Here is a 27,889-nt window from a genome sequence, read left to right on the forward strand (position 1 = left end):
ATGATATTTCATGACAAGTCACCCAGCCTCTCTCCAACTAGATGGCGTCCCCAAGCTCAGTGTATATAAAAATTTGGGGTGCTACTACTAGCTTCTAGTTAAATGCCGCATTATATTCTGAAGGACATGAGGAGGGGATGCTGTGAGTTTGTTAGGGTGCTGAAAGAGGAAATTTCTGTCTCCCAGAGTAACAGGAATCAGTGAGACTCTTGACCAGAGCTGGTCAAGGATGCTGGAGAGAAACACAGCGAGAGAAAAACGCTGTAGAATGCAACAGGCCTATGAAAATAGTGCATGGAGAAGAGGCTGATTTGGTGGTCTTCCATATTCAGGATGGACATTACAGGCCGTGAGGAAGTTAAAGCTGATTTAAAAAAAAAAGAGTTGCCCAATGGGGGATAGGAATAAGACCCTCCAACCAAAGTTTCAGGGGACCTCCTTTGGAGAAAGAAATGTGTTTCCAGGTGTGGAAGAGCTCTCTTGGCTAACAAGCTCTAAGATTGGGCATGTCTTGAGGCAAGAGAGAGTCCACATGACCTTTGGAGGTTCTTGTCATACAAAGGTCCACAGTGATGCTCAGAGACCCTCACTATCTTTTTGATACCCCCAACTGAGTCTCTCCTTCTGAAGTATCTGGCTTGCCTGCTACTTGCTGGTAGTTCCTGTCTTTTCATCTGTGACCTCCGCTCCCTACATCTGTGCTCGTCATTTCACATACTGTAGCTATTTCTGCTCTTTCAGTAGAGAAGGGCCAGGATGTCTTCCTCTTCCTAAGGTCACAGCTGGCTAAGCCAGAGGAAATCTGCTTCCCCCAGGTCCTCTTGGTGTTTGACTCTAGGGATCAGCACAATACAGAGCAAAGTACCTACATCAGTCTTATCCACCTCATCCATCATTCATTCAACATATTTATTAAGTACCTACTATGTGCCAGGAGCTGGGTTTACACTAGTGATCAAAATAGATATAGAGATTATATTCTTGTTCCAGTGGCCCTGACACTTCAGAGGACACCACAACCAAGGGCTTTTGTATTTATTTACTCATAGAAATATTTGCAATACCTATAACCAACAAACGACTCATATCTGATATTCATAAAGAACTCCTACAAAGTGGTAAGACAGGGCCGGGCTCAGTGGTTCACACCTATAATCCCAGCACTTTGGGAGGCCAAGGCGGGCGGACCACTTGAGGTCAGGAGTTAGAGACCAGCCTGGCCAACATGGTGAAACCTTGTCTCTATCAAAAATACAAAAATTAGCCGGTCATGGTGGTATGTGCCTGTAGTTCCAGCTACTCGGGAGACTGAGGCAGGAGAATCACTTGAACCCAAGAGGTTCCAGCCTGGGCAACAGAGTGAGGTGCCATTTCAAAAAAAAAAAAAAAAAAAGTAGTAAGACAGAAAGAATAGAATAATAGAAAATTGACATAATACTTGAACAGATATCCAAGAGTCAAATAAATGCATGGAAAGGTGGTCAACTTCATTGGTTATCAGAACAAGGCAAATTTAAACTACAGTATCACTATACCCCCACCAGAATGGCTAAATTTTTTAATTTTTCTAGATTGACAATATCAAGTGTTAATGAGAATATAGAGCAACTGGAACACTAAGATGCTGCTGGCAGGAGTGTAAATTAATATGAGCACTTTGAAAAATTGTTTAGTCGCATTTGCTAAAGCTAAAAATATGCATATCCTTTTATGACCCAGTAATTCTATTCCTAGGTATAGATCTAGTATAAATATGAACATAAGTGTACCAAAGGACATGAACAAAAACGTTATTGCAGCCTTATTCATAATAACCCCAAAGTAGGAACAACCAAAACTTCCATCAACAGAATAACAGATAAATTGTGGTATATTTATTTAATGGCACACTGTACGGCAATGAAAACAAATAAGCTACTGCTACCACAATGTTTTGGATGAGTTTCACAAACATAGTATTGAGTGAGAGAAGCCAGACACAAAATAATACCTACTGAATGGTTCCATGTATATAAAGTTCAGAAGTAAACAAAACTAACCTGTAGTGTTAGATAAACGTTACTTTTGAGAAGGAGTGTGGCATAGTCACCAGGAGCGGATAGAAGGAGGGTATCTGGGATGCCAGTAATGCTCTCATTCTAGATCTGGATGGTGGTCATATGAGGATGTTCACTGTGTCATCATTTGTTGACCTGTACACTTAGGTTTTGTGTTCCTTTCCTAAATGCCTGGTATATTTCAATTAAAAAAAAAATACACACAGGAGAGGGGAACTGTTTTCAAGTAAGTAAAAACATGGAAGGTAGAAAGGAAATAGGAGAGAGATCAAGATTTTATACACAGGTAGCTGAGCTGTGGCCAGATTAAATGGGATAGTGGAGGGGAGGGAACTGTTGAATAGAACAGGGCAGAAGTTGCCTCCAGCCCAATCAAAGTTCCTCCAGATACATCAGCCTTAATTCCCCATCCAACCCCACACCCCGTATTGACAAACCTCATCTTTTTGGACAAGTCCCAGCATTTCCTAGACTAGCAGCTACTTCTCCTGGCAGAAAAACCCAGTATTTGAGGCCAAAACTGGGGTCTGAGACACTGATATTTTGCTCTAGTATGTCCTGTGAGTCTGCAGGCCCTTGATGCAAATGCTCCAGAGCTGATCTGGAATCATCCTGGGGGTACTGATTTGGGGTGGGTGAGGGGAACAGGGTTTGGTATGTGTATCTGTCATCCTTATCAAAAGGAATGACCTGATCAGGTTGCTGTGTGTGCTCTTGTGTGCACGTGCCCAAAGCTTCATACACAGCACTGCGTTCTCCTCTCCCCAGGCACATCTCTGCTCCAAACCCTATTCAGGGGTCTAGAGCCATGTTCGAATGCCCCCGGGCTACTTTCAGGGAGGAAAAGGACAGGAAGGAACCGTTGGTCACAGGTTCCACTGACAAGAGAGGAAAACTTGGGAGTGGGGGTTCCTTTATGAGGGAGGTCACACCCCCTGCACAAAAACATCCCAAAGAGAACTGGCATTGAGCTTGTGTTGGAGAGGTGGAGATACCCCAGGGAGGAAGTGGCGAAAGGTGAGCATGGGAACACCCCTCTTTGATCCCACAAGGTGCGTCAGGGAAAGTTGGATTTCATTTAGTCCGGGATGGTGACATCTCTCCGCACGCTGCCACCAGGCTCAGTGGGTCAGAGGAAGTGAGGCTCCCCTCCCCTCCGACCTCAGGTGATGCGTGTGCGACCCCAGCCATGAGTGTGACCTCCTTTCGCTCCCGCCAGCCAGTCTCCACCCCTTTCAAGGCTGGGAGTTTTTTAAGGCCGGATTCGGCAGGGGTGAGCCATTGCTCAAGGAACGCGGAATCTGGAAGGAGCCCAGAATGACGAGCCGGCGGGAGAGGAGCTGTGTCCAAGAGCACGGTAGGGACTGTTCTGTCCGGGTACCAAGCGGGAGGAGGGAGCACGCGGCTGGCTGCTTGAGCCCGGGGGTCAGAGGTGGCTGGCTGGCTGGCTGGCTCCACAGGGACGTTTACCGGTCTTCCCGAAGGCCAGAAGCTCCAAGGAAACATCCAGAGGCAGGAGAGGACGCGCACTGTCGCACAAGCCTCTCAAAGTCTGCTGGGGCTCCGACGCGGCGCAGCGGGCCCAGGGGCGGTAGCACCACGCAGTGAGCCCGGGCAGCGGGCCCCTCGGACCCCAGGCCGATGGGCGCTGGGACCCGCGCGCTCCAGGCGCGTAGAGCCGGCTCCCGGTTCCCGTCACTCCTCCTACTGCGTTTCCCCGGCGTCCCGCCTCCTGGGCACGAAGCGAAGGAAGGGGGCCGGGCCGAGGTTGATCCCGCCCCCTCCCCAGTTCCTGATTGGCTGCTGCTGTTGTCCATCCGAGAATCTATTTTTGATGGAGGGGGGGTGCCACCCAGTCTGCCCCAGATCACGTTTGCCACCGGCAGCCAACCAGCTGGGCCCAAGTCCGCGGGCAAGAAGCGACTGGGGGCGCGTGAGCTCGCCCCCCCGGTCCCCCGTCCGGGTGCCCCCCCGCCGGGCCCGAAGCGATATATCCTGCCCTCCCCGGCCACCTCCCCCGCGTGGAAGCGGAGCGGCGGCCTCGCTGTAACGCAGAAGCGAAATGTAGCGAGCCGGGTGTAGCGGCTGGACGCTCGCCTTGGCTGGGGGTGTGGGAGGGCACGCCGGGGGCCAAGGAGGACTGCCGAGGAGGAGTGATGAGAAGAGGGGGTGCCCTGCACCCCCCGAGACCACGGGCCACGCTGCCACTGGCCAGGCTCCCCCCTTCCTCCCAAGCAAGGGGCAGGTCAGTCCTGTGGGGTCCTGTGGGGTCCTGGGGCGGGGAGGGGGTGGTGGAGGGCGGGAGTCCTGGCGCGCAGCGCATTTGCTGAATCTGAGTGGTGGAGAGACTGAGGAGGCCACCCAGTTACTTTCTCTCCCTCCTCGGGGTTGGGGATACCAAAATGGGTCTTTTTTGTCCCCGCCTGGGAGGAGGGGATAGGGCGTCCTGGTTCACTTTTGCTTCTTTCGTCCCAGGGCCTTAGGCCTGTCTGAAGTCTCTTTACAAGGGGAGTGGTGAGGGAGGACTGGCTTCCCCTCCTGGGAGCCCCCTCTCAGGTTCAGTGGCCTGCCAGGAACACAGGAGGGAGGCGGGGGTGTCAGCTTTTAGCGGACTCAGAAACTTTTCTGGCATAGGGGCACTGGACTCAGAGGTTTCCTCCTGGATCTCTGGTGAGGGAGTTTGAAAGAACCACAGTACTGTGTTTAAGGAGATTGGAAAAGGGAGTCCTGGTGGGTGCCTGAATTGATAGAGGAAACAGTTCTCCTGGGCCAGTTCCTGGGGTTTGATACCTCCTTTCCTAAACTGAACTTGACTAATTGTGTGTGTTTGGAATACTTAAGGACCTGTTCCTCTTACCTGGTGGAACTCTCTTTAAATTTATTTTTTACGAATAAGAGCTCTTCTGGTGAAATGGAATAGGATGGGAGTCCATGAGGAATTAGGAAGCCTGGGGATTCCTTTAGGCAAAGAGAAGTGGAGCCATTACAGTTAAAGAGATGCATTTGGAGCAAGTGCATATTGGCTTACGGTGCTTTGGTTTTTGTTTTGGGTTTTTTTTTTTTTATTGCTTACTTTTGTTTTTTTGTTTTTGTTTCTAAGAATTCCACTATATCCAACTCTCAGTAACCCTGGGGAACAGGAGGAGCCTAATTAACTGAAATGCGTGGGTAATAAGCAATCGTTTTATGCTCTGTCCCTTCTAACTGAGATAACTCCCTTGTCCTATCTGACAAGCTCACAGGGCCAAGAGCAGGGGGAGAGGGGGAGAGACAGAGGCCTGGATCCGAGTCAGCTGTCTGAGCTCTTTGTAACACTGTTGACTCTCAAGGGCAGGAGTGGGTAGGCCTCTGGCTCTTGGCCTTGGTCTGGCAGGCTTGCCCCACTGCCCAGGGAGTCCTCCTAGCTTTGTTTTGTTTTCTCAGAAGCTAGAGCGATCTGGGGTCTGGGGGACTTCACTCAGCAATCAGTTTCTCCCTGTTTCTTTGCCCTGTGTGGCTGTCTTTCTGTTGCTGTCTTGTGATGATAAGCAGTCACTTTATACAGGGGTGGCTGTGTGGCAGGGAGTTTGTGACTGAATTTGTAACTGAACCCCACTTAAATAATGCAGGGTTCTTAATGGGCATTCAAGAAGGGGTCTTGCTGAGGACATACCTACCCACCCCCAGTTGCTGAGGAAACAGTGCAGAGGGCTCCTGCACAGCATCTTCCCAATCCCAGGCTGGTCACATCTCGTTGCTGGTGACCACGGTGGTGATCCCCCAGGAGGGTTGCTGGTGGGGAGGATGGCAGGGATAGCTCGTGCTGAGCCTCCAGATGGAGCAGTGCAGGACTGAGTAATTTTTGCGGAAAAAGGGAGACAAATAGCAAACTCTGTAACTACATGACGAACTTCTAACTGCGTTGAGGGGAAATTCTCCCAGTACAAGCTGTTCTTTGCTATAGCGTAATGTTCTTTTTCTTTTATCTCCTTCCCACATAAGGTGTTCCACACTGATTCTCGTGACTTTAAGGACCAGGGATTTGAAGAGGTATTAGCTCTTCCCAGGAAGAGAGGAAGTTTCTGGAAGAGAAAGGAAAGACGGCAGACGCTGCGCTGGGACCAGCAGAGCCTGAGGAGCTGTGGGAAGCTGACGGAGCCCAGCCAAAGGAGCGGGAGGGAGCCGCAGCCCCAGGCTGGCACTGTGTTCTGAAAGATTTGAACTCAAGCTGCTTTTTACGGAAGAGGGGCAACTTCAGAGGGCACCCCAGACTTTGGTTGAGCTCTTCTACTCCGGATGCCCCCTGCTCTGAGGAGCCTGCCGCTGAGAACCAAAGAAGATAAGAGGACAGATACATTTTCTTCAAGCACAGAGCTGGTGGGTTGGAGTCAGGCACCTGCACCCCTAGTGGCTGTCCGGTGAGGAATTTCTTGTTTCTCCCCAGCTTGCGGCTTCAGTGCTTGATGGGGCTGCCTGTTGGTGGATCAGTTTTTGCAGTGCCTGGTAGGAGTGGAGAGCCGTGGGAAGAGGTCCCACGGCGCCCAAGCCTGGGTTCACCCCAAGACTAAGTTCTTTCCCAAGTTAGAGAAGGAGAGAGAAAGCAAAAAGAAGAGAGGAAAGTTCTCCCTTCCCCTCCTCCCTGCCTGTCATGTCCTCTAAGCCAGAGCCGAAGGACGTCCACCAACTGAACGGGACTGGCCCTTCTGCCTCTCCCTGCTCTTCAGATGGCCCAGGGAGAGAGCCCTTGGCTGGGACCTCAGAGTTCCTGGGGCCTGATGGGGCTGGGGTAGAGGTGGTGATTGAGTCTCGGGCCAACGCCAAGGGGGTTCGGGAGGAGGACGCCCTGCTGGAGAACGGGAGCCAGAGCAACGAAAGTGACGACGTCAGCACAGACCGTGGCCCTGCGCCACCTTCCCCACTCAAGGAGACCTCCTTTTCCATCGGGCTGCAAGTACTGTTTCCATTCCTCCTGGCAGGCTTTGGGACCGTGGCTGCCGGCATGGTGTTGGACATTGTGCAGGTAGGACCTGAGTAGGGCAACCCTTGACTGTGAGCCCAGGGCCACCTTTGCCTGCTGGGAAACTTGGAACTTCCTCTCTACCTCCCTGTCAGAAGTGGCTGCTGTTTCCTAGAATACTGTTTCCCTTTGGATCATGTCCTCGGTTTCTTCTTGGTCTAGTTCCTTTCTACAGAAGCCTCAAGGAAACCGAGTAGCCCTGGGGAGGTGATCAGGGCAGTATTGCTAAATAGAAACAGAATTGGCTCCCGAGCTTAGGCTTGGGAGAGGAGAGATGCAACAAGGTCGTTGCTTGCCATCTCTCCCAAGCATTCCTGCCAAGCCGAGCTCAGTAGGAGACATTTACAAGGGTCTCCTCTTTATGCCTTTTCTCCCCTGCATTTGGGGTTTCAAGGATACCCATAGTAGAAAGCTCAGTTTCAAGCCTCTCCTCCATCCCCCTACTGGGCAGGAATTTGTTCAGCTGCCAAGAGGGTCTCAAATTAAGTAGGAAGGCTCTTGAAGGCATTTTGTGTTGCTTATCTTCCTGTAACCTTGGCATAATCCCCTTGTGGGGTGGGGGTGGGCACTTGCTGTCTGATGCATGATTTGGAGATTTGGTGTAACAAGACCCAAAAGTGCTAATTATCTGATGTAAATGGGGACAAAATGTAACTAGGCCTGGGCAGAACTGTCTCTCCTCTTTGCTCCTCACCTGTCATTCTGAACCTGCCCCAGGCAAAGAGGATTCTTTTTGAGGACATTGGGTAGAATGAAGGATGAGAGTCGGTGGGACATGGAAGCTAACAGCCAGAGATGTGCCACGTTAATTTATTGTGAGTCAGGACTTATGAATAACCTCCAGGTCCAAGAAATAAAGTTTTGTTTTTAGATAAAAGTTTTTTAGGCACAGTGTGGCACACCAAACTTTTTGAAGGTGCTGGGTTTATCTAAGTAATTCAGCAATGTGTATCAAATTCCTGCTGAGTGCTGGCCTCTGTCCTAGGTACTCAGAGAAATATTAATACCAAGGCAGGAGGAGATCTGGCCTTTGCTTTATGGGACCCCCAGTGTTCCCTGATCGTGATATCTCCCAGAAGGACACGAAGCTTGGCATCACCTTCCCTGTGCCAAGCCGACCCTACAGACCATAGTGATATAGAGTCCTGCTGGTAGGTCTCACCATGCCTGTGTCCCAGGAGACTGAAGGTAGTTGGTTCTTAATAGTGTGTGCACATGGAGTACTTTGACTTGAGCCCTTCAGGGGAACCCTGCACCTTTGGTTGCTCGTGAGAATGGTGTTTAAGTCATGCCAGAGTGCCTTGCACTGCCTCCCTTTCCCCAAACCTGTTATCTTGAAGATTGTTCCTACATGGAGGTTGGGAAGCCAGGCGGGAGCTTTGAGTTCCTCCCCTTAGTGGCTGCTTCTCCCGCTAGGGCCGGGGCTGGGATAGTAGGAAGAGGAGAAAGAGAACAGGGTAATATTTTTCTCCACCTCTTCTATTCCTTTCCTGTGGCCTCAGTTCTCATTCTTGAAGTTGTTGCATTCTGGTTTGATACCTACAAAGGAGTGCAGAGCCAGGGTCCAGAGGTGAACTGAAGAGGGTTTTCATATTTTCTGGATAATAATAATGGTAGTAGGGAAGCATTTGGGGGGCTCTTCGGTAGGCCCATGAGGTAGGATCCATAATCATCTCCATTTTGTAGGTAGGGAACCTGTAGTTTAGAGGGATTAGGTAACTTGTCCCTGGTCATCTGACCCTAGAGCCCACACCACTAACTCCTGTGGCCTTCACCATGGCCATGGTTCACCAGTTGGTTAAAAACTCCGAGAGGGGGCCGAGCTCAGTGGCTCACATCTGTAATCCTAGCACTTTGGGAGGCCAAGACAGGCGGATCACCTGAGGTCAGGAGTTTGAGACCAGTCTGTCCAACATGGTGAAACCCCGTCTCTACTAAAAATACAAAAAATTAGCTGGGCATGGTGGCAGGCACCTGTAGTCCCAGCTACTTGGAAGCTGAGGCAAGAGAATCATTTGAGCCCGAGAAGTGGAGGCTGCAGTGAGCCAAGATCGTGGCACTGCTCTCCAGCCTGGGTGACAGAGCGAGACTCCAACTCAAAAAAAAAAAACTCTGGCTGGGCATGGTGGCTTATGCCTGTAATCCCAGCACTTTTGGAGGCTGAGGCAGGAGGATCGCTTGAAGCCAGGCATTCAAGACCAGCCTGGGCAACAAAGTGAGAGCTTGTCTCTACCAAAAAAAAAAAAAAAAAAAATTAGGCATGGTGGCATTCTGTTGTAATTCCAGCACTTTGAGAGGCTGAGATAGGAATGATCACTTGAGCCCAGGAGTTTGAAGTCGCAATGAGCTATGATTGTACCGTTGCACTCCAGCCTCAGCGACAGAGCCAAACGCTGTCTCAAAAAAAAAAAAAAGACTCTAGGAGGAGCCTATTTTCTTTGTCTTTCCTTGAAGAACTGGGTGGACTAGAATCTGGATTAATTAGCGTTATCTTCTGAAGTGAGCAAGAATAAAAGTTCTTAGATGGGGTAGGGAGGGACCCCCACATACACACCACACCCCTACCCATCCCACACACTTAGATTCCAAAGCTTCTGATGTGTTGCCCCACCCCCACTCCAGGCCCATGAGCTGGAGACATTGAGAGGCCTAGGTAGGGAATCTTTGGAGCTGCTCTCAGTGTGGCACCTTGGCTCACACCAGAGCTAGGGTCCACTTGGTGTGGATGACAATGGCAGGTTTGTCCATGTCCTCCTCCCCCAGCCTTCCTGCTACAGCTGGGCTGGAGCAGGCCCTGCAACAGTGAGATGGCAGGAGGGGGTGAGTGCAGAGGGACCAAGACGTGGGACCACAGGGAGATTGTTATTCCACATCCACGGGAGTGAAAGGGGGACTGACAATCTCAGATTCAGGAAGAGCAGGACGGTTTCTAAGGATTCACACCTATATCACCCCTTCATGAGCTAAGATGGACTTCAGTAAGAGTATCTGAAAGTGCCCCGAGACCCTGGGGCCATCTGGAGAAGCTGGCTATGGAGTGTCCCCAGCATCTTGGAGCAACTGAGCAGGAGTCCGTGTTGGCCCTGGTTCAGATGTCTCCTTGGTCCAGGGCCCCCATCTTTCCTTGCTGCTGTAGAAAACTTGGTTTCTTTTTCACCAACGCGATGCAAAAAAAAAAAAAAAGTTAAATTTTAATTTTAATTTAAAAGAAAAAGAAAACCCACTCCCTTCCTAGAAGGCTCATTTCTGCCTCCTCTTATCTGCCCTCCCGTAAATGTGCACAGCAGCATCTGCAGTGAAATAAGGGGCTGGTGCTGGCCCAAAGTAGGAAAAGGATAAATGGACCTCCATCTGCTCTAACTTCCCAACCATGGCTGAAAGTTCCTGCAGCATCTGGAAGGGAAGCAGGCTGGGGCCTGGTGTTGGCTTCTGAAGGGATTGGGATATGGGAGCCTCATCCCTGCAGGAGCCTTGTGTCCATCTGCCCAGTTTGGTCCTAGGCTGCTCCAGATGTCTCACTCCCTTTACCTATCAGCCTTTGTGAGGGATGGGTTGACAGGAAGTAGTGTGCCCATCTGCACTTTAATTCCCAGCTAGGTTAAGACAGGTCCTTATTTTAACTCACTACTCACCTGCTAAGGATCTCGAACAAAGTAGACCCTGCTGTGTATACAGAAGTCTGCAGCGATGAAAGTGCATGGCAAGCGTGGCCTTGGGGAAGTGGAGTGGGAAGGAAGTATTCCTCCTGTGCCTGGCCTGCTCCTGTGGCCACAGCATCCCTGGGCGGGACACTCATATCTGCTTCACTTGACCACACCTTCTGCTTTTCCCATCTCTGTCCCCTGCCTGCTGTCAGGGACCCATTTGCTTTGCTCCTGCTTTGTACCGCACCGTATATCCAGGTGTTGCCCTAAGGCCCTTTCCTGGACACCTAGAGGATGCCTCTTGGAAAAGCCTCAGACAGGTGAAGCCTGGGGTTACTGTAATCTCATCTGACCCAGTCCTTACCCTAAAAGATCAGCTCCAGCCCAGCTTCTCCCACAGGAGCCCAGATTCTCCCACAGCCTGGAGCCTAAAGCTTGTATCTGGGAATTTGAGTCTTCTTAATGTCTTGATTCCTGGCTCTGACTTTCTTCCCTGCTGCTACCCTCCTGAGGTGGCTCAGACCAGAACCCTTGAAGGCAGGTCGGGGTCAGTGTATGAGCTTGGATTGGAGTAGGTGAGGGTTGGAAGAGGCGCATTGGAAGGGCAAGGAAGAGGTACTGGCAGGACCACTGAGGACCGAGACTTAAGGTGATTGCTGTGCCTCAGGATTCGTTTTGGCTATGGGGGAGGCAGTCTCTTCCCTCACCTGCAGAATACCAGGGATCCATGAGCCCCTCACCCCAAGGTTAGAGAAGGAAAGAGATGAGGGGCTGCATTTCTGAGAAGCAGTTAAAATCTAGATGCTCCCCTCACCTCCAAGCAGGGCAGCACTTCCTGGAACGTGCCCTTTTTCATCCCCATCAGAGCAGGAAGGCGTGGGTGGCTGCTTGGCAGACGGGTGTGACTTCAGGGGCAGATACTCCCAGCCTGGATGAACAGGATGGGGCTGAATTTGGCCAAAGGAAGAAGAAGAGCTACTCACTGTCTGCCCCTGCCACATCCTGCCTACTCCTAACCTCAGGGCCACCTTGATTCCTGGGCTGGTTCCACATCTCCAGCCTCCAGCATCTCTTCCCAGAGTCCTATGTGTGCCCATGTGTCAGAGGCTTTCTGCCTGAGCTGCAGCTTTGAGAGGGTTTGTGGGTGAAGAAAGTATATGTGTAGGAATTGGCTTCTCTGACCCAAGTGCCAACTCGGGGCTTTGCTGGCCTGGAGTCAGGTCGTGTGAGGTTCCAGGCTATATTCTGTAAGAGTCGGGAAGACTTTTGCATAGGGGCTGTTACTGTGACTGCTCCCTCTCCTTGCCTGTCTGTCTCTCAACCCACTGCTCCTAAAACTCCGTACTTTATAGGTCCTCCTGTAGCTATAAGGAGAGGGTACATTGTGCTGGGAGATTTGGGGGTGCTTATGGTAGCAACCGGAGGAACTTAGCTGAGCTTTATACATTTTTTCTTAAATAATAATAAAAGCAAGCAATATTCATTACAAACAGCTTAGAAAACATTGCTTGCATACATGTGGAGTCTTCTTCTGGGCTTTTTCTTTCTACGAGTACATATACATTACATACACCTACCTGCAGAAGTGAGATTTTCATGGAGCTGGCAGCTTGGAAGCAGGGTGGAGCTGGTGTTTTGGGGTGAAGATGAGCTCTGAGGCTGTGCTCTGAGAGGAGCTTTGAAAGCCCACAAGGGAGGGGAGAAGAGGGGAATTTTTCCCCTCTCTGGAGCTGGTTTGGGAGGAAGCAGGAGGCAAAGCAGAGCAAGGCTGGACTGCAGGGAGCTGGAGCCTCAGTGGTATGTACCAGCCGTGTCCAAGAGTAACACTCCCCAAGTTGCTCCAGGGCAGATGGGGCTCACTGGGGCTGCCCTCTCTCTGGGGGGTCTTAGGGTGGGAAGGGATTCACCTCCCTTCAGTGTTTGGAGGGGGCTGGCTCATCCGGTGGCTGCCTGGAAGCCCAGTAACTGTTGTTGAGATGCGGGGCAGTCTCTTCCCCATTGTTAGTCTCTACAGTGGGGCTTCCCTAAGGAGAGTCCCAGGTCTTGGCCAGACCAGGAGCTCAGGCAAGCGTATGCTCCAGCCCCAGTGAAATGAGCCCTTCCCCAGGGTCGTGTGAGGCCTCCCACCCCATTCACACAGAGAGAGCTCCGACAAGAAAAGAGAGGTTCTTGCCTTATAGGGCCACCCAGCGCCCAGCCTCTCCTGGTCTCAAGCCCTAGCCCCACCCCTTCTGATAGCCTTGCTTATCTTTTTGGTTATTGTGGTAAAAAATGCATAAGATAAAATTTACCATCGTAACCCTTTTTTAAGTGTGCTGTTCAATAGTACTAAGTATATTCACCTCATTGTACAACAGATCTCCAGAACTCCTCATCTTCCCCAGCTGAAGCTCTGTACCTATTAAACACTCACTCTTTTCCCTGCTCCCCCAGCCCCTTGTTTCCACCATTCTTCTTTCTGCCTCTATGAATTTGACTACTTAGGCTGGGCATGGTGCCTCATACCTGTAGTCCCAACACTTTGGGAGGTCGAGGCGAGAGGATCCTTTGAGCCCAGAAGTTCGAGACCAGCCTGGGCAATATAATGAAACCCCTGTCTCTACAAAAAATACAAAAATTAGCCAGGTGTGGTGGTGCATGCCTGTAGTCCCAACTACCCGAGAGACTGAGATGGGAGGATGGCTACAGCCCGAAGCCATGATTGTGCCACTGCACTCCAGCCTGGGCCACAGAGTGAGACCGTGTCTCAAGAAAAAAAAAAAAAAGAATTTGACTACTTTGGATACCTCAGATAAGTAGAATCATACAGTGTTTTTTATGACTAGAGTAATGTCCTCAAAGTTCATCCATGTTATGGCATATGACAGGATTTCCTCCCTTTTTAAGGCTGAGAAATATTCCATGGTATGTATGTACCACACTTTGCATATTTTGTTTATCCATTCATTCCTTGATGGACATTTGGGGTGCTTCCACCTCTTGGTTATTGCATATAGTGCTACTATGAACATGGGCATACTAATATATCTTCAAGACCTTGATTTCTATTCTTTTGGATAGATATCCAGAAGTAGGATTGCTGCATCATGTGGTAGTTTTATTCTTAATTTTTTGAGGAACCACCGTACTGTTTTTCATAGCAGCTGCACCATTTTATAGTCCCACCAAGAGTGCACAAGGGTTCCAATCTCCACATGCTTTTTTTTTTTTCTTGAGACGGAGTCTTGCTCTGTCACCCAGGCTGGAGTGCAGTGGCACTGTCTCGGCTCACTGCAACCTCTGCCTCCCAGGTTCAAGCAATTCTTCTGCCTCTGCCTCCCCAGTAGCTGGGATTACAGGTGTGCGCCACCATTCCGGGCTAATTTTTGTATTTTTAGTAGAAACAGGGTTTCACCATGTTTGCCAGGCTGGTCTCCAACTCCTGACCTCAAGTGATCCACTTGCCTTGGCCTCCCAAAGTGCTGGGATTATAAGCATGAGCCACTATGCCCAACCCAAACTCTACATCCTTGCTAACACTGATTATTTTCTGGGTTTTTAAATAGTAACCATCCTAATGGGTGTGAGGTGATCTCTTACTAGTCTACAGTATTGCTCAACTTTATTTTATCTATTTTATTTTATTTTATTTTATTTTTGAGATGGAGTTTCACTCTTATTGCCCAGGCTGGAGTGCAGTGGTGCGATCTTGGCTCACTGCAACCTCCACCTCTTGGGTTCAAGCGATTCTCCTGCCTCAGCCTCCCGAGTAGCTTGGGATTACAGGCATGTGCCACCACGGCCAGCTAATTTTTGTATTTTTAGTAGAGACGGGGTTTCTCCATGTTGGTCAGGCTGGTCTCAAACTCCTGGCCTCAGGTGATCTGCCGGCCTCAGGTGATCTGCCCGCCTCAGCCTCCCAAAGTGCTGGGATTATAGGCGTGAGTCACTGCGCTTGGCCACTGCTCATCTTTAACGACAGAGTGTGGGTGTTGGAATTGCCTTGAAAGACCATCTGATCTGGTCCCTGAATTGAACATTTTTCTAGAGCTTGAGGCCCTTGTAACTTGTCTAAGGTGTCCAGCTGGTCTACGTGAGGAGGCGTATTGGGGAGATAAGTAGGGGGCCATCCCTGCTGTCTCCTGTAGGAGACCCAAGGCTCTTGGTCCAGTGCCCTTGCCTAACATAGTGCTTGGCCTCCCAGCCATGATACCCAGACCAACCCATATATATCCACCTGGCCTCTGGCCTCCTCCTCCCTCTCCAAACCTGGAGACTTTCCATTCTTAAAACAAATAAAAGAAACCACCTACCCTGTTAGGGCCAGGGAGGGAGACACAATCCTAACCTTTTTTTGCAAGTCCTCAGTTTCAATTGCAAGTAAAGTCGCTTTCAAATAGCTAGTCCTGGTTCCTGCAATCCTCTTAGCACTAACTAGTAGAATACTGTCTGAACCCCAGTTTCCTTATTCACAAAATGAGAATAAAAATAGCCCCTACCTTATTGGGTTGTTAAGATGATTAAAAGAGAAAATACATGGAGAGCACTTAGCCTAGCACATAATCAGTTCTTAATAGATGTTAACCAAAGACATTGGTAGGAGAGCCAGGATTGATTGTCTTGGGACTAGAACTCAGGTCTCCTGACTCCTGGTCCAGGGCTCTTCCTACAGGAGTACACTTGCTTCTCCTAGCTGAGAGATTGAGGAAGGTGTGTGGGGTAAGGCAGTGCACAGAGAAATAAAAAGCCTCTTGCAGGCCAGCATTCAGAGGTTTGGGGGCCACAGTCTTAATTCAGAGCCTGTTCAGAAGGAGAGTTGCTGTGGCTGAGGCCCAAAGCCCTTGGAGATAGAAACCAAACAAACTCTCTAATCTCCCCAGCCTCGGCCCCAGCCCTGTGGAGCCCAACTCTTCACAGCTGAGACAACAGAGAAACTGGACTGAAGGCAAAGCGGCCAGGGATTGCAATTTGAGGGGGTATTGCAAAGGATTTCTGGGGTGTCAGGCAGCCCAGGGCAGCTCAGCTGTGTGGGTCCCCATTACCATTCCCCAGCCACCTCCAGGAAAGCAGAGAAGGTAGGGCCAGACTGAGAGTCTCCCAACCAGCAGAGACCCTCTCCATCTCCCTGGTTCTGGGTGGCAGGAAGGGGGGTTGTGTTGTTTGAAGAATCATGGGCTTGGTTTGGTTCCAGGGTTCTTGGAGGAAAGGTGGCTGGCGTGCTCACTCCCTGCTGATTCTATTTCCTCCTCAAGACCCTGATCTCAGAGTACCTGTGAACCTCAGTGCCCGCCCTTTGGGGCACTGAAATTCCTGGGTTCTGTTTTCACCTCTTAGCACTGGGAAGTCTTCCAGAAGGTGACAGAGGTCTTCATCCTAGTGCCTGCGCTGCTGGGGCTCAAAGGGAACCTGGAAATGACCCTGGCATCAAGGCTCTCCACTGCAGTGAGTGTCCTGGCTGGGAGGAGTGGGGCACAGAGAGGACTCTGGGCAGCACAGAGCCAGAGACTGGGAGAGGGCTACTAGCCCTTCTCCACTGCCCAGGCCTGGAGTGTGGGGCTGGGGTGGGAAGGGAGGGCCTGGCTGGGCAGGTGTAGGGAGATCCCAGGCTGGGTGTCCTGCTCCTGGGCAGGGGCTCCCTGCCCAAAGTGGTTCCCAAGCTTGGTTTCTGGATGTCCCAGCCACCCCTGGACTCCTGCCCCACCCCCTACCTTTCAACCACCTCGTGACTGTTTGTGCAGCTTTGACAGGCAGGCATCATGCTGGTTCCTCCACCCGCACAGATGGGGGCCTCCTCTGATCTCCAGCCCTGCTTTGCAGCTGGGCGGGAGCAGAGCCAGGCCCTCCCAGCACCCCCAGCCCCCCGGCCATCCCATTCCCTTTACCCATGGCAGCTTGCTCTTCTTTAAGGGAACAGACAGAGAGGAGCTGCTCATCATTCCTACCTCCCGCAGTTGTGAGCCATGACGATTCCGGGCCTGAACAGATACAGGGCCCTGGGCTGGAGGTGGGAGATGATAAAACTCAGGAGGCCAGGGATGTCCCTGCATGGCCAAGAGTCTAGAGAAGGTGACAGACAGAAGTGGCATCCAACTTAACCCACCCTGACTTGCCATACCCGACTTCTGGCCCATGCCACCCACTCCTTCCCAAATACTCTTGGAGCCTCAGTCCTGCACCAGCAGCTGACCTTTCCTTCCCTGGGATAGCAGTCTGGCTTCAGAGTCAGGGACTGGGTTGTTCTGACCCATGCAGGAATGGGCTGCCCAGATAAGCAGGGCAAAGGATAGAATTTGCCTCTGCTCAGCTGGTGTCCTGAGAGGAAGAGAGGCGACTGCCTAGGGGACCCCCTTCCCACCCCCCACCCAGCTGCAGGAGCTCAGCTTTAGCTCCTTCCCTCTCTCCTCAGTTTCCCTGATCCTGCTTCACCTTTCCAGGACTGTCAGGTCCTGCTCTCAGAGTCTTAGGCCACATGTACTGCCTCATGATCTAGGCAGGAGCCTAATGGATGGAGCTTCAGGCCTTTTCCAGCCTGGAGCTTCAGTCCCTTGCCCTCCCTTTCCCAGGCCAACATTGGACACATGGACACACCCAAGGAGCTCTGGCGGATGATCACTGGGAACATGGCCCTCATCCAGGTAAGAAGGCAGGGACCAGAGAGGGTGGGCTAAGCTTCCCCTTAGTCAGGAATCTCTGAAAGGCTTAGGTCAGCCCCAGCAGGCTCCTGAGTGAATCTCCAGTATCCCACTGAGCTGGCTTCCCCCAGAGTAGCTCTAGGAGGTAACTAGGTTACCCAGGAAAATGCCCAAGATGAGGAGGGCCCAGCATCACCCATTCTGGTTCTCAGTTCTTGGTGGTGCAGGTGCCTTTGAGTCCCAGCAGATCCTGGCAATATGAGCAGACTCAGGAGTGCTGAGATGTCCTGTGCCACTGCAGTCCCATCTCCCCATGAGACCACACAGGTTCAGACTGGGAGCCTTCCCCCTTGAGGCCCAGGCCTTGACTCTGGGCGGAAGGCTCCGGCTCTGTTGAACCTCACTCCCATCCCCAGAGGCACACTCATTCAGCCAGTAACATGTTCTGGGCTCCTGCAGAGTGCACTGCCCAGTACTAGTGTCTGGTGTGAACCTAAATAAATAAAGACATCCTTCCAGCCTGGGAGGGCTGGACCATGCAGTCCAGCCTGCCTCCTGGGGCTACTGCCAGCCAGGAAGAGGTCTGCCCAGATGCTTATGACCTCAGCTTAGGAAGCCCACTGCTCTCAGGGCTTTCCAAGTTACCACTCCTGTCCCCAGGTGCAGGCCACGGTGGTGGGCTTCCTGGCGTCCATTGCAGCCGTCGTCTTTGGCTGGATCCCTGATGGCCACTTCAGTATTCCGCACGCCTTCCTGCTCTGTGCTAGCAGCGTGGCCACAGCCTTCATTGCCTCCCTGGTACTGGGTAAGGAAGGGAGGGCATAGAGGAGTAAGGAGTGCTGCCCCAGAGAACACTGCATCTGGCACTTCCACTCTCTCTTTTTGTTTGTTAAGACTCCTTTATCTCTTCTCACCCTGCCTGCCCCTCCTCCCACCTCCTCACCAGGTATGATCATGATTGGAGTCATCATTGGCTCTCGCAAGATTGGGATCAACCCAGACAACGTGGCCACACCCATTGCTGCCAGCCTGGGCGACCTCATCACCTTGGCGCTGCTCTCAGGCATCAGCTGGGGACTCTACCTGGAACTGAGTGAGCCACCAAGAGTGTGGCTCGGGTGGAGTCCTGGGTGGGGTTGGGAGAGATGGTAGTAGTTTGCAAATGTGCAGGAGTTTCTTCTGTGTTCTTAAACTATTTGGTTTGAACACAGGTTGTAATAACAATTCCTGATCTTAGAGATGTGAAGCTAAGTACTGATCTCAAATTCAAGCAGGCATCAGGGGCAGGGGAAAAGTATCAGAAGTATATTCCTATGTGGTCCTGCAGATTCTTACTTCTGTGGGAGGGATGAGGTGGAAAGGGTAAAGGAAAGGAACCAGAGGCTGGGATCTGCTTGCAAAATGAAGAAGCGGGTGGGAGATGGTGATTTCTGGGATCCAGTCAAGAGACCTAGAGTCTCTGTCCTCTGGTCGCTGTCCCTAATTGGTTCAGTGCCTGGCTAGCTCTCTCCCTTGGTTTCCTCATCCATAAAATGGAAAAGCCTGGTCCCACCTACCTCCTGAGCTGCCAGTGAAGATCAAATGGGGTAATGTGTTTACTGGCATTTAGTGTAGTCTTGCTATTGATCTGTTGGGACGTTTTCAGGCTGAGCCAGGGAGAAACTTGGGGTAGGGAAACACAGTGCTTATCTCCTTCTGACCTCTGCCCTCTCAGATCACTGGCGATACATCTATCCACTGGTGTGTGCTTTCTTTGTGGCCCTGCTGCCTGTCTGGGTGGTGCTGGCCCGACGAAGTCCAGCCACAAGGGAGGTGTTGTACTCGGGCTGGGAGCCTGTTATCATTGCCATGGCCATCAGCAGGTAGGCTGGGGCCCTGAGTATCCACTCCTACCCCACTCCCACCCTGCCACAGACTTCTTTTTAAACCCTGGAGAGAGGGGGTGGGGGTCAGACCCTAGAAATGTGTTCATTAGTGTATCAGTCACATGTCCTTCTGTTGAAAATGACAGAAACCATCTGAACTGGGTTTCATTCCAAGGCAGAACGTATTGGCCTGGAGAACCAAAAAGGCACAGCTGAATTCAGGGACCTACCTAAGATCAGGGCCTCAGTACTCTGTGACTCTCAGCTCTGCTCTTCTCTGTCATGGCCTACAGCCCAGGTTTATGCTTTTCTTACTCCTACCAATTCCAGTGGGAAGAGAGATTCTTTCCCCCAACAGTTCCACAACGTCCCAGAATAGAGTTCCACTGCTTCTCATCTGGTGACATGGTTATCTCCAAACCAGTCAGCGTGGCCTTGGGGCTGCAGTCCTCTGATTGGATGGACCTGGAGCCTACCTATCACTCAGGCATTGTCACCTGAGCCGCAGTCACTGAGCTTGAGAGAGGCGGTTCCCTGAGGAGGAGCCCAGTGCTATCACCAGAAAGGGAAGTAAATGCTGAGTGGGCAGAACAACAGAGGTCCTCAGAGGCAGATAGTCCTGCAGGCTGCTCCTCCAGCCAACTTAGAGGGCAGGTACAGGAGGTGGTTGCCTGACCCAGTACCACCAACTTGTTCTGGAGTCACTGTGCCCGGTCAGAATGTTATGAGCAGCACCTAATCCTGTCAAGGGAGGCAAAGACTGGACGATGAGGAACTCCTGAGAGCCATGGTGCTTCCCTTCATCTCCAAGGATAGGTGGGCCTGGACCTCTCATCCCAGAGACTAAGGCAGAACCCTTCAGTGGTCTTTGTGTCATTTTGTCTTTATGTCTCTATAGTGTGGGAGGCCTCATCTTGGACAAGACTGTCTCAGACCCCAACTTTGCGGGAATGGCTGTCTTCACGCCTGTGATTAATGGTGAGGTCTGGGCATCAGCTGTCAGAGGGCAGGGCTGGGGGAAGGAAAGGGACAGGAGAAGAGGACTTAAGGGGTTGGTTTCTGTATCAGTCAGGGTTCCAGCAGACAAGAGAATCTAGCTCAGATGATTCAAGACCTTAATGAAGGGACTGCTTACAGAGGTGGGAGCAGAGTAAAAGGACAGATAAGGGATGTTGAGGCACCCAGAGATTAGCAGCAATGGGAAGCCTCTACTCCTAAAGGGTCAAGGGGAGTATCTTAGTCCATTATCTGTTGCTAGAACAGAATAATTGAAACTGGCTAATTTATAACGAAAAAAGGTTTATTTAGCTCACAGTTCTGGAAGCTGGGAAGTTCAAGATTGGGCAGCTGCTTCTAGTGAGGGCCTCATGCTGCATCCAAACATCCAAATGGAGAAACAGAAGGAAAACTGGGCATGTGCAAAATGGGCAAAACAAGAGAGGCAAACCTCGCTTTATGACAACCCACTCTCGTGGGAACTATACCTTTCCCAAGAAAGACATTAATCCGTCTTAATAACCTATTCACTCTTAAAGGCACCACCTCCCACCACCACATTTGGGGACCAAGCCACAACATGAGTTTTGATGGGGACAAACTATATTCAAACCATAGTAACGAGGGAATAGCATTATAGGAGTCCAGTGAAAGCTCTGTCTTTGCCCTCAACATGGGGAAGCCAATGCTGAAAAGCAGGGAGGGATTGGGAAAGAAATACCTGATCTCTCTCTCCACCTGCCCTCTGGTTGCCTGCTGTTGCCTCCCACTGAACAAACACAGTGGAAGCAGCCAGCAAGGGAGACTGGGTGATGCAGTCCGTGGAGACCAGTCTCCCAGAGCTCAGAGCAAGGCTGAGAAGAGCAGGGACCAGGTTGGGATGTGAGGGCAACAGAGAAATCAGCACAGGTCCTGGCGGAGATACCAGATTCCAGAGTTTGGAGCTCAAACCTGATCTTGAAACTGGTTACCAGAATCAGCATATGACCATAGGATGCCTGGGTCTGCTCAGAGCATTGGAGAGGGGGTGAGGCAAGGCAGGGCTTCATCCCCTCAGCTGTGTAGGAAGGCAGGTGCCCATGCTCTACTGGTGGAGAAGTCAGGCTGTCTGAGTCTGCAGATCTGCATGTATCCTTTCCAGCACTGTCATAGCTTTGCCAGGGGAACATGGAACTGCTGCATCTCCATCGAGGGGAGGTTGGGGGAGGCTGGAAAATGCCCTGGAAGCAGGGGTCTTTGTCTTCCTTCTTAGTGCCTTACTCTTCTTTTGGGGACTGGTGAATGGGTGATGCCCACATAGACCCTAAATTAAGGCAGAGGACAGTGCCTCTATAGATAAAAGACAAAGAGTGAGAAGATCATTTTGTTCCCACTCCTCGCCCTGACCTCTGTCTGTGTCCAAGCCTGTATGTGTCTCTGCAGGTGTTGGGGGCAATCTGGTGGCAGTGCAGGCCAGCCGCATCTCCACCTTCCTGCACATGAATGGAATGCCCGGAGAGAACTCTGAGCAAGCTCCTCGCCGCTGTCCCAGTCCTTGCACCACCTTCTTCAGCCCTGGTAACGGCAGATTCCCAGCCTTCCAGCCCTGGGGGGAGTGGGCCTACTGTCAGTGAGCTCCACTTAAGAGACAGCTGGGGCCCAGATCCACAGGTTCTCCTTCTCTGCTGGGCTGTGCCAGCTGTTCTGAAGGGCAGAGCCCAGGCAGGAGGGCTGTCTTTTCCTGGAGCACCCTAGGGGTTGGAGACCACAGGATGCAGAAGTAGAGACATTCATCTGTCTGTTGCCCTGGGGTATGGTGCCGTCCCTCCTGACTTTGAAAGGCCTTCTGGGGCCAGGTCTTCTCCTCCCCTCCTCTTTACACCCTCTTTTCCCCAATTCCAGATGTGAATTCTCGCTCAGCCCGGGTCCTCTTCCTCCTCGTGGTCCCAGGACACCTGGTGTTCCTCTACACCATCAGCTGTATGCAGGGCGGGCACACCACCCTCACACTCATCTTCATCATCTTCTATATGACAGCTGCACTGCTCCAGGTACAAAGTGGCAGGAGCAGGGGCATGGGAAGGAGCCAGGATGCCCTGCAGGGATGGGAGAGGAAGCCAGACTTGGCCTCTTAGACACTCAACCTCCTCTTTCTCTGTGTCAGGGCAGCTGATAAACACCAGACAAGGGTGCAGGAGAACAGATGGTAGTTCCAGTAGAGTCACCAACATGCTGTGTGACTTTGACCCTGTTCTTTTACTACTCTGATCCTCAGCGATACATTTGTAAATTGAGAGGAATGGACCAGGGGTGGTAGTTTTCATGCAGGTGGTTGTAGGATGCTGAGCGTGTAGGGTTTGCATGCCAACCCCACTGGCCACAGAGCTCCACGTGGCTCTGTTTTGCATGTTGAGCTTTCTCAAGAAATTCATTTTCATAAAGCGTCTCATAGCTTGAAAAACTGTCAAAACCACTGCACTAGATAATCTGTCGGATCCTGTGTAGGCTTGCCATTCCATAATACCATGACACTTTCTCCCTTCTTGTATTATTACATTGTAAAAGCTTTTTATTTTGAAATCATTACAGATTTGTAAGAAGTTCTCAAAAAAAGATTCAGAAATCCCATATACCATTACCCAATTTCCCTCCATGGGAAAATAACATTTTGCATAACTTTAGGACAGTATCAAAATCAGGAAATTAGCATTGATACAATCCGCAGTGCTTATTCAGATTGCACCAGTTTTACATGCACTCGTGTGTGTGTGTGTGTGTGTGTGTGTGTTCTATGCAGTTTTTATCACAAGTGGAGATTTGTGTGACCACTACTATAACCAAAATACAGAAAGCTGTTTCATCACCACAAGGCTCCCTTATGCTAACCCTTTACAGCTAGGTCCACCCTTATTATTACATTTTAAATTTTTATAGGTTTGATTTTTGAACAGTCACATAGTTCAAAAATGTTTTAAGGGTCATAGTGAAACCTCAGTGAAAAGTCTTCTTTTCTGTCCTCTTCTTCACAGCCATCTGGTTCTCTTCTTCACAGACCATCAGTGTTATCCCTTTCTTGTGTGTCCTTCAAACCTATTCTATATTTATAAAAGTAAACGTCTATTTTTCTTATTTCCTTCCTCTTTTTTACACACATGTGGTATACTGTACACACTGTCTGCACCCTGCATTTTTCACTTAAGCTTATCTTTGAGATCATTCCATATCAATACATAAAGAGAACAACACCCTGATTTTCTTACAGCTCCATCATATTCTGTGATACACAGACCATAATTTTATTTCACCAGTCCTGTATTGATTAACACCTATCCCTCCAGCCCCCTCACCCCCAGCTTTAGACAGGTTGTGTTCGGACATCTTGGCAGGGGCGGGGCTGAGAATCAGCCATATGCTGTTGCTCTGCAGCAGTTAGCCAAGCCGCCACATTCCATTGCTAGTGGGTTCCAGTGCAGCACGTGGTGAGAAGGTGGGGGTGGATATGCCAAGGGTCTGTGGTGGAGGTTTTCAGCTCATCCCTTGGCCTGGATTGGAAAGGATGAGCCTCGGTGCCATCATCCATGATGAATACCCTGGAGACACTCTTGCCTCTGCTCTCCTCTCTAGATCTGTGGAGGGCCAGAGCATGACACTTGATCCCCTGTAAAGGCTCTTATTGATCCCTTTGCCACCTCCTCCCAGCTGTGTGTCCTGGGGCCTGCTCAAGAAGCTGGAATGTGAGGACAGCTGCTACCATTCCCTTCCTAGGGCATGGCCCAAAGGCCTCCTGGCCATGCTGTTTATTGGACCCTTCTGCAGCTGCTGGAAAGGGTGTGAAGTTATGGAGGGCAGGGGGGGCCAAGGCCGTGGTAGCACAAGACAGCTATGTGCAGGGCAAGGGAGAGTGTGGAGAGTCACCTCTGGCTTCCTTGGAGAGAGGGCAGGATTCTCTCAGGCAGAGCCTAAAATTTAAAAAAAAGAGAGAGGACAGGAGAGCACCCAAGACTGCCTAAAAATAGATATCAGTTCCGGCTTCTGGATCCCTTAAGGGTTATGGTTCCCGCATCTGGATCCCTTAGGGCAGAATTTTCATACCACAGTATTTACAAAGTATAGTCAAGGGTAAAACCTCCCAGATGACTGACTGTATTGGAGCTTGACTGTCAGAATCTGTTTCATTCTCACGCAGATGCAGTCATTTAGGGAGCCCAAATGTCAGGCACTGTGCAGATTCTAGGAGATTCAGGCCTGCCCCACCGTGGTATTCTAGATCAAGGGCATCGCCAACTTAAAAGCGCATGTAAATCTTGTTAAATGCGGACTCTGACTCAGGAGGTCCAGAGATTCTGCATTTCTAACAAGCACCCAGCTGTTGTTGATGCTGCTGGTCCTGGGCCCACTAGCGAGATTCTGATCTGAGTCATTCTTAATTATCTGTATTAATAGAAGGTAAGCAAGAGCACAGATAAAATCAAAGCTGCAGATCATGTCAAATGTATTTTGAATTGGTATGCATTGTCTGCTTTATGTTAATATTGAGGTGACTTATTCACAATTCAACTTTATTAGGACTGATGTTAAAATAAACTTGCATTCTTCGAACGCAAACAATGGAAAGGAAATGGAGTGAAAAGCCACAACAACAGAATGAAAAGGGTCAGGAGGAAGCCATACCACTCTGCCTAGAGAAGACATCCCTTTAGGAAAAGCTGACTCCAACAGCCAGCCCCCTGCCAGGCTCCTGGAAAGGCCAACATGGCAGGAATTGGAGTGACCCCAGAATGAGGTGACCCAGAGTTAGAGGCAAGAGGGCTGAGTTCCTGCAACAAGTAGGATTTAGGTCAGGAAGCTCCTTGTTTGGTAAACTTGGGAGCAGAATATAATGCTGATGTGGGTGACCCTGGGTCGTAGCAGCATCTTCCTTTCTAAAGAGCTCTCATTGTGCCTGTTGTCTGCTCAAGGTGGTAATTGTGGGGTGGAGGAACACAAAGAGGTTGCTGGGGTGGAAAGAGGAAGATTAAAAAGTAAGGATTGTGGCCAGCCAAGCCTTGTGATGCACTGAATGGGTCTGATCGTGTGGCCTCTGGCTCCCCCTGGAGAGAGAGGATGGCTATAGGCTGCGCCCTTTTGTCTCCCCAGGTGCTGATTCTCCTGTACATCGCAGACTGGATGGTGCACTGGATGTGGGGCCGGGGCCTGGACCCGGACAACTTCTCCATCCCATACTTGACTGCTCTGGGGGACCTGCTTGGCACTGGGCTCCTAGCACTCAGCTTCCATGTCCTCTGGCTCATAGGGGACCGAGACACGGATGTTGGGGACTAGCTTGGTCACTCAACCTTTTCCCCATCCCTCTGCACTTTCTATTTGAAATTTTTCTTTTGTTCCCCTGTCCCTACTCCACCCCACACTCCCACCTCTTTCTAGGACTTCACTTTGATACCAAATTCTCATTATTTTCAATGGGAATTTTTATACATTGAGCCAAGTTTGTATAGCAAGAATTCGGGAAACACAGATGGCCTGAGATAAGCAGTACAAGTAGGTTTTTGAGACAATCACCAAGTGCAGTTTCATGATGGGTGCCTCCAGGTGATGTGGACTGGGGCAGGGGAGTTTTGTCTGGAATCTGGGGATATGGGGTTTGGCTTTAGCAACCTGTCTTGGCCCTAATGAGAAACCCTTTGTAAGTGGGCTCTGGATTTTTGGTTTTGTTTTCTTTTTATCTGTTTTGTTTTATTTTTGGTTTTGGTTGAACAGAGGGACAGAAGAATAAGTAACACTCCCAAACACAGACATACTTTTGTAGAAGTGGACCAACTTCAAAGCTCTGGACAGGAGACAGCTGCTCCAGGCCCCTATGATCCCCGCTCTGTTCTCTTGCCCTCTGGACCTAAGTGTTCCCACTCGCAGAAAGAGTAAGGTGGACTGACTTTTCAATTTGTGCACATGCCTCTTGTTCAATGGCCTGATCAACATCAACAACCCCTCCCTCTGATCATTTCCAGTTGATTGTAATATCCAGGAAAAAATGGAACAGTGCACTCTTCTCCCTGTTGACCCATGTCCACCTATAGGTTCCCCAAAATCCACATTCTCCTTGGGCCCAGAGGACTGATTCTTTGTCTCTCTTCAACCTTCATCTCAAATTGTCTCTAAGCACTACCTTCCCCAGAGCTTGCCAGGTTGGGTTTTGAGATTAGGGACAGGTCATGGGTATGTGGAGAATGGTTTGGAGGTTGAGGACAACCACGGGTGTCTCATTGCTGCCATTTCTTCTGAGGACATAATCACTTGGTCACCTTGGACCCTGTCACTTCCTAAAATTACTCATTCTGTCATGCCATAGAGGTCAGTTTTCCTCTTTCTTGGCTTCTGCCCACAGACATTCACCAATCATTTATTCACTTATTCAGCAAATATGCAGCCTCCGCAACATGAGCTCTCCTGCAGACAAGCATGGTCTGAAACATTCTTTGAGCAATATTTATTGAGTGCCTACTATGTGTTAGGTACTGTGCCAGGCACTGATAAGCCAGTGGTAAGGGAAACACAGCTCTAACCTCACCTCATTCTCCAGGTTACAAAGGCCATGTGCCCCTTTCAATCTGGCAGAGAAAGTTTCCTCGTTGTAAGTATTTGCATCTACTTCAAGCCAGATTCTTCTGCCTCTTTCTCCTTTCCAAACCCCTACTCTGCAGTGCTGACCACAGCTAGAGCCACCATTCCCATTGCTCAACCAGTATTTATTTCCCTAAACGACCCTTCCTCACATTCCCTTCCTTTCACCTCTCCTCACCAAGCACCCAAAAGAGGGTTTAGAACTAGCAGGGTGGACATCATCTGGTTGCTTCTACTTTTCTCTGCCTAGCACAAAATTGGGAGAAAACTGGAGCCTCCATCCGCAGTCACACGTGTACAGATCTGGGGATTTGGATGTAGGCTTTTTCTAACTTCTCTCAGAAGCTTCCACAGAAACCCTTCCATCTGTAGCCTCAAGGGCCCACCTCCAAGGGAAAGCTTAGGCAATGATCCTGTTTCTACCAACACCACACCTTATCCCAGGAACCTGCCCTAGACCTCCAGAGACCATAGTTTCTCTCCCTCCATTTCTACCCAGACCTCTAGGCCTCCTTCTGGAATCATAGAACCGTAGAATTGGAAGGAATTTTAGAGGTTTTCCAGTTGGAGTTGTGTCCAACAGAATTCATTAACACCAGCCTGGGCTTGTTTTTCCTCCTCCCCCTGGACTTTTTTCATCTTTTCCTCCACCTCAAAAGACACTGACACACAGATTCTTCTTGTACAGGCACCAAAACCAACTCTGCCCCTAAGGCTGTGTCCCTATGGTCTCCAGCCACCCCTACCCCAGTCACTCGCCCCTTCCTCATCTCTGGAATTTGGCCAGGCAGTCCCAGAAGACTCTGGAGCGACCTCCTTTGCCTAAAAAGCAGACAGATAGGCATGCCCCAGGCCCTGAGTGTGTGAGCAGAGGAGGACTGTAGGGTGAGAGGGAAAGAAAACAAAGGTGACTTTCATGGAAGATTCATTTCTTTTCCCCAATTGTACCAACTGCATGTACTTTTGGCCTGGCTGCAAGGAGCAATATTGGTTTACTCTCGTATCCTTAAAAAGTTACAGAACTGTGTCTTAAGAGAATTATTTATAGTTACTATAACTGAATTGACAAATGTCAACTTAACTGATAAATTATATTTGGTAAAATAAAGAGGACGTTTATTTA

The 27,889-nt window shown here is 50.3% G+C and overlaps 1 protein-coding gene across 5 annotated transcripts; it reads left to right on the forward strand.

Moving 5' to 3' along the window:
• Nucleotides 1-3,138: 3,138 nt before the first annotated feature.
• SLC41A1 (solute carrier family 41 member 1) lies at nt 3,139-27,889 on the forward strand. 5 transcript variants are annotated; one of them, XM_024234249.3, is made up of 11 exons: nt 3,139-3,414; nt 6,039-7,056; nt 16,011-16,118; nt 17,240-17,311; nt 17,969-18,113; nt 18,255-18,401; nt 19,023-19,170; nt 20,072-20,151; nt 21,592-21,726; nt 22,051-22,199; nt 25,285-27,889. In XM_024234249.3, the coding sequence occupies exons 2-11, from the start codon at nt 6,685-6,687 to the stop codon at nt 25,468-25,470; spliced, it is 1,542 nt and encodes a 513-aa protein (XP_024090017.1). In that variant the 5' UTR covers nt 3,139-3,414; nt 6,039-6,684; the 3' UTR covers nt 25,471-27,889.

This window comes from Pongo abelii, chromosome 1 (assembly GCF_028885655.2).
Source record: "Pongo abelii isolate AG06213 chromosome 1, NHGRI_mPonAbe1-v2.0_pri, whole genome shotgun sequence".
Lineage (NCBI taxonomy): Eukaryota > Metazoa > Chordata > Mammalia > Primates > Hominidae > Pongo > Pongo abelii.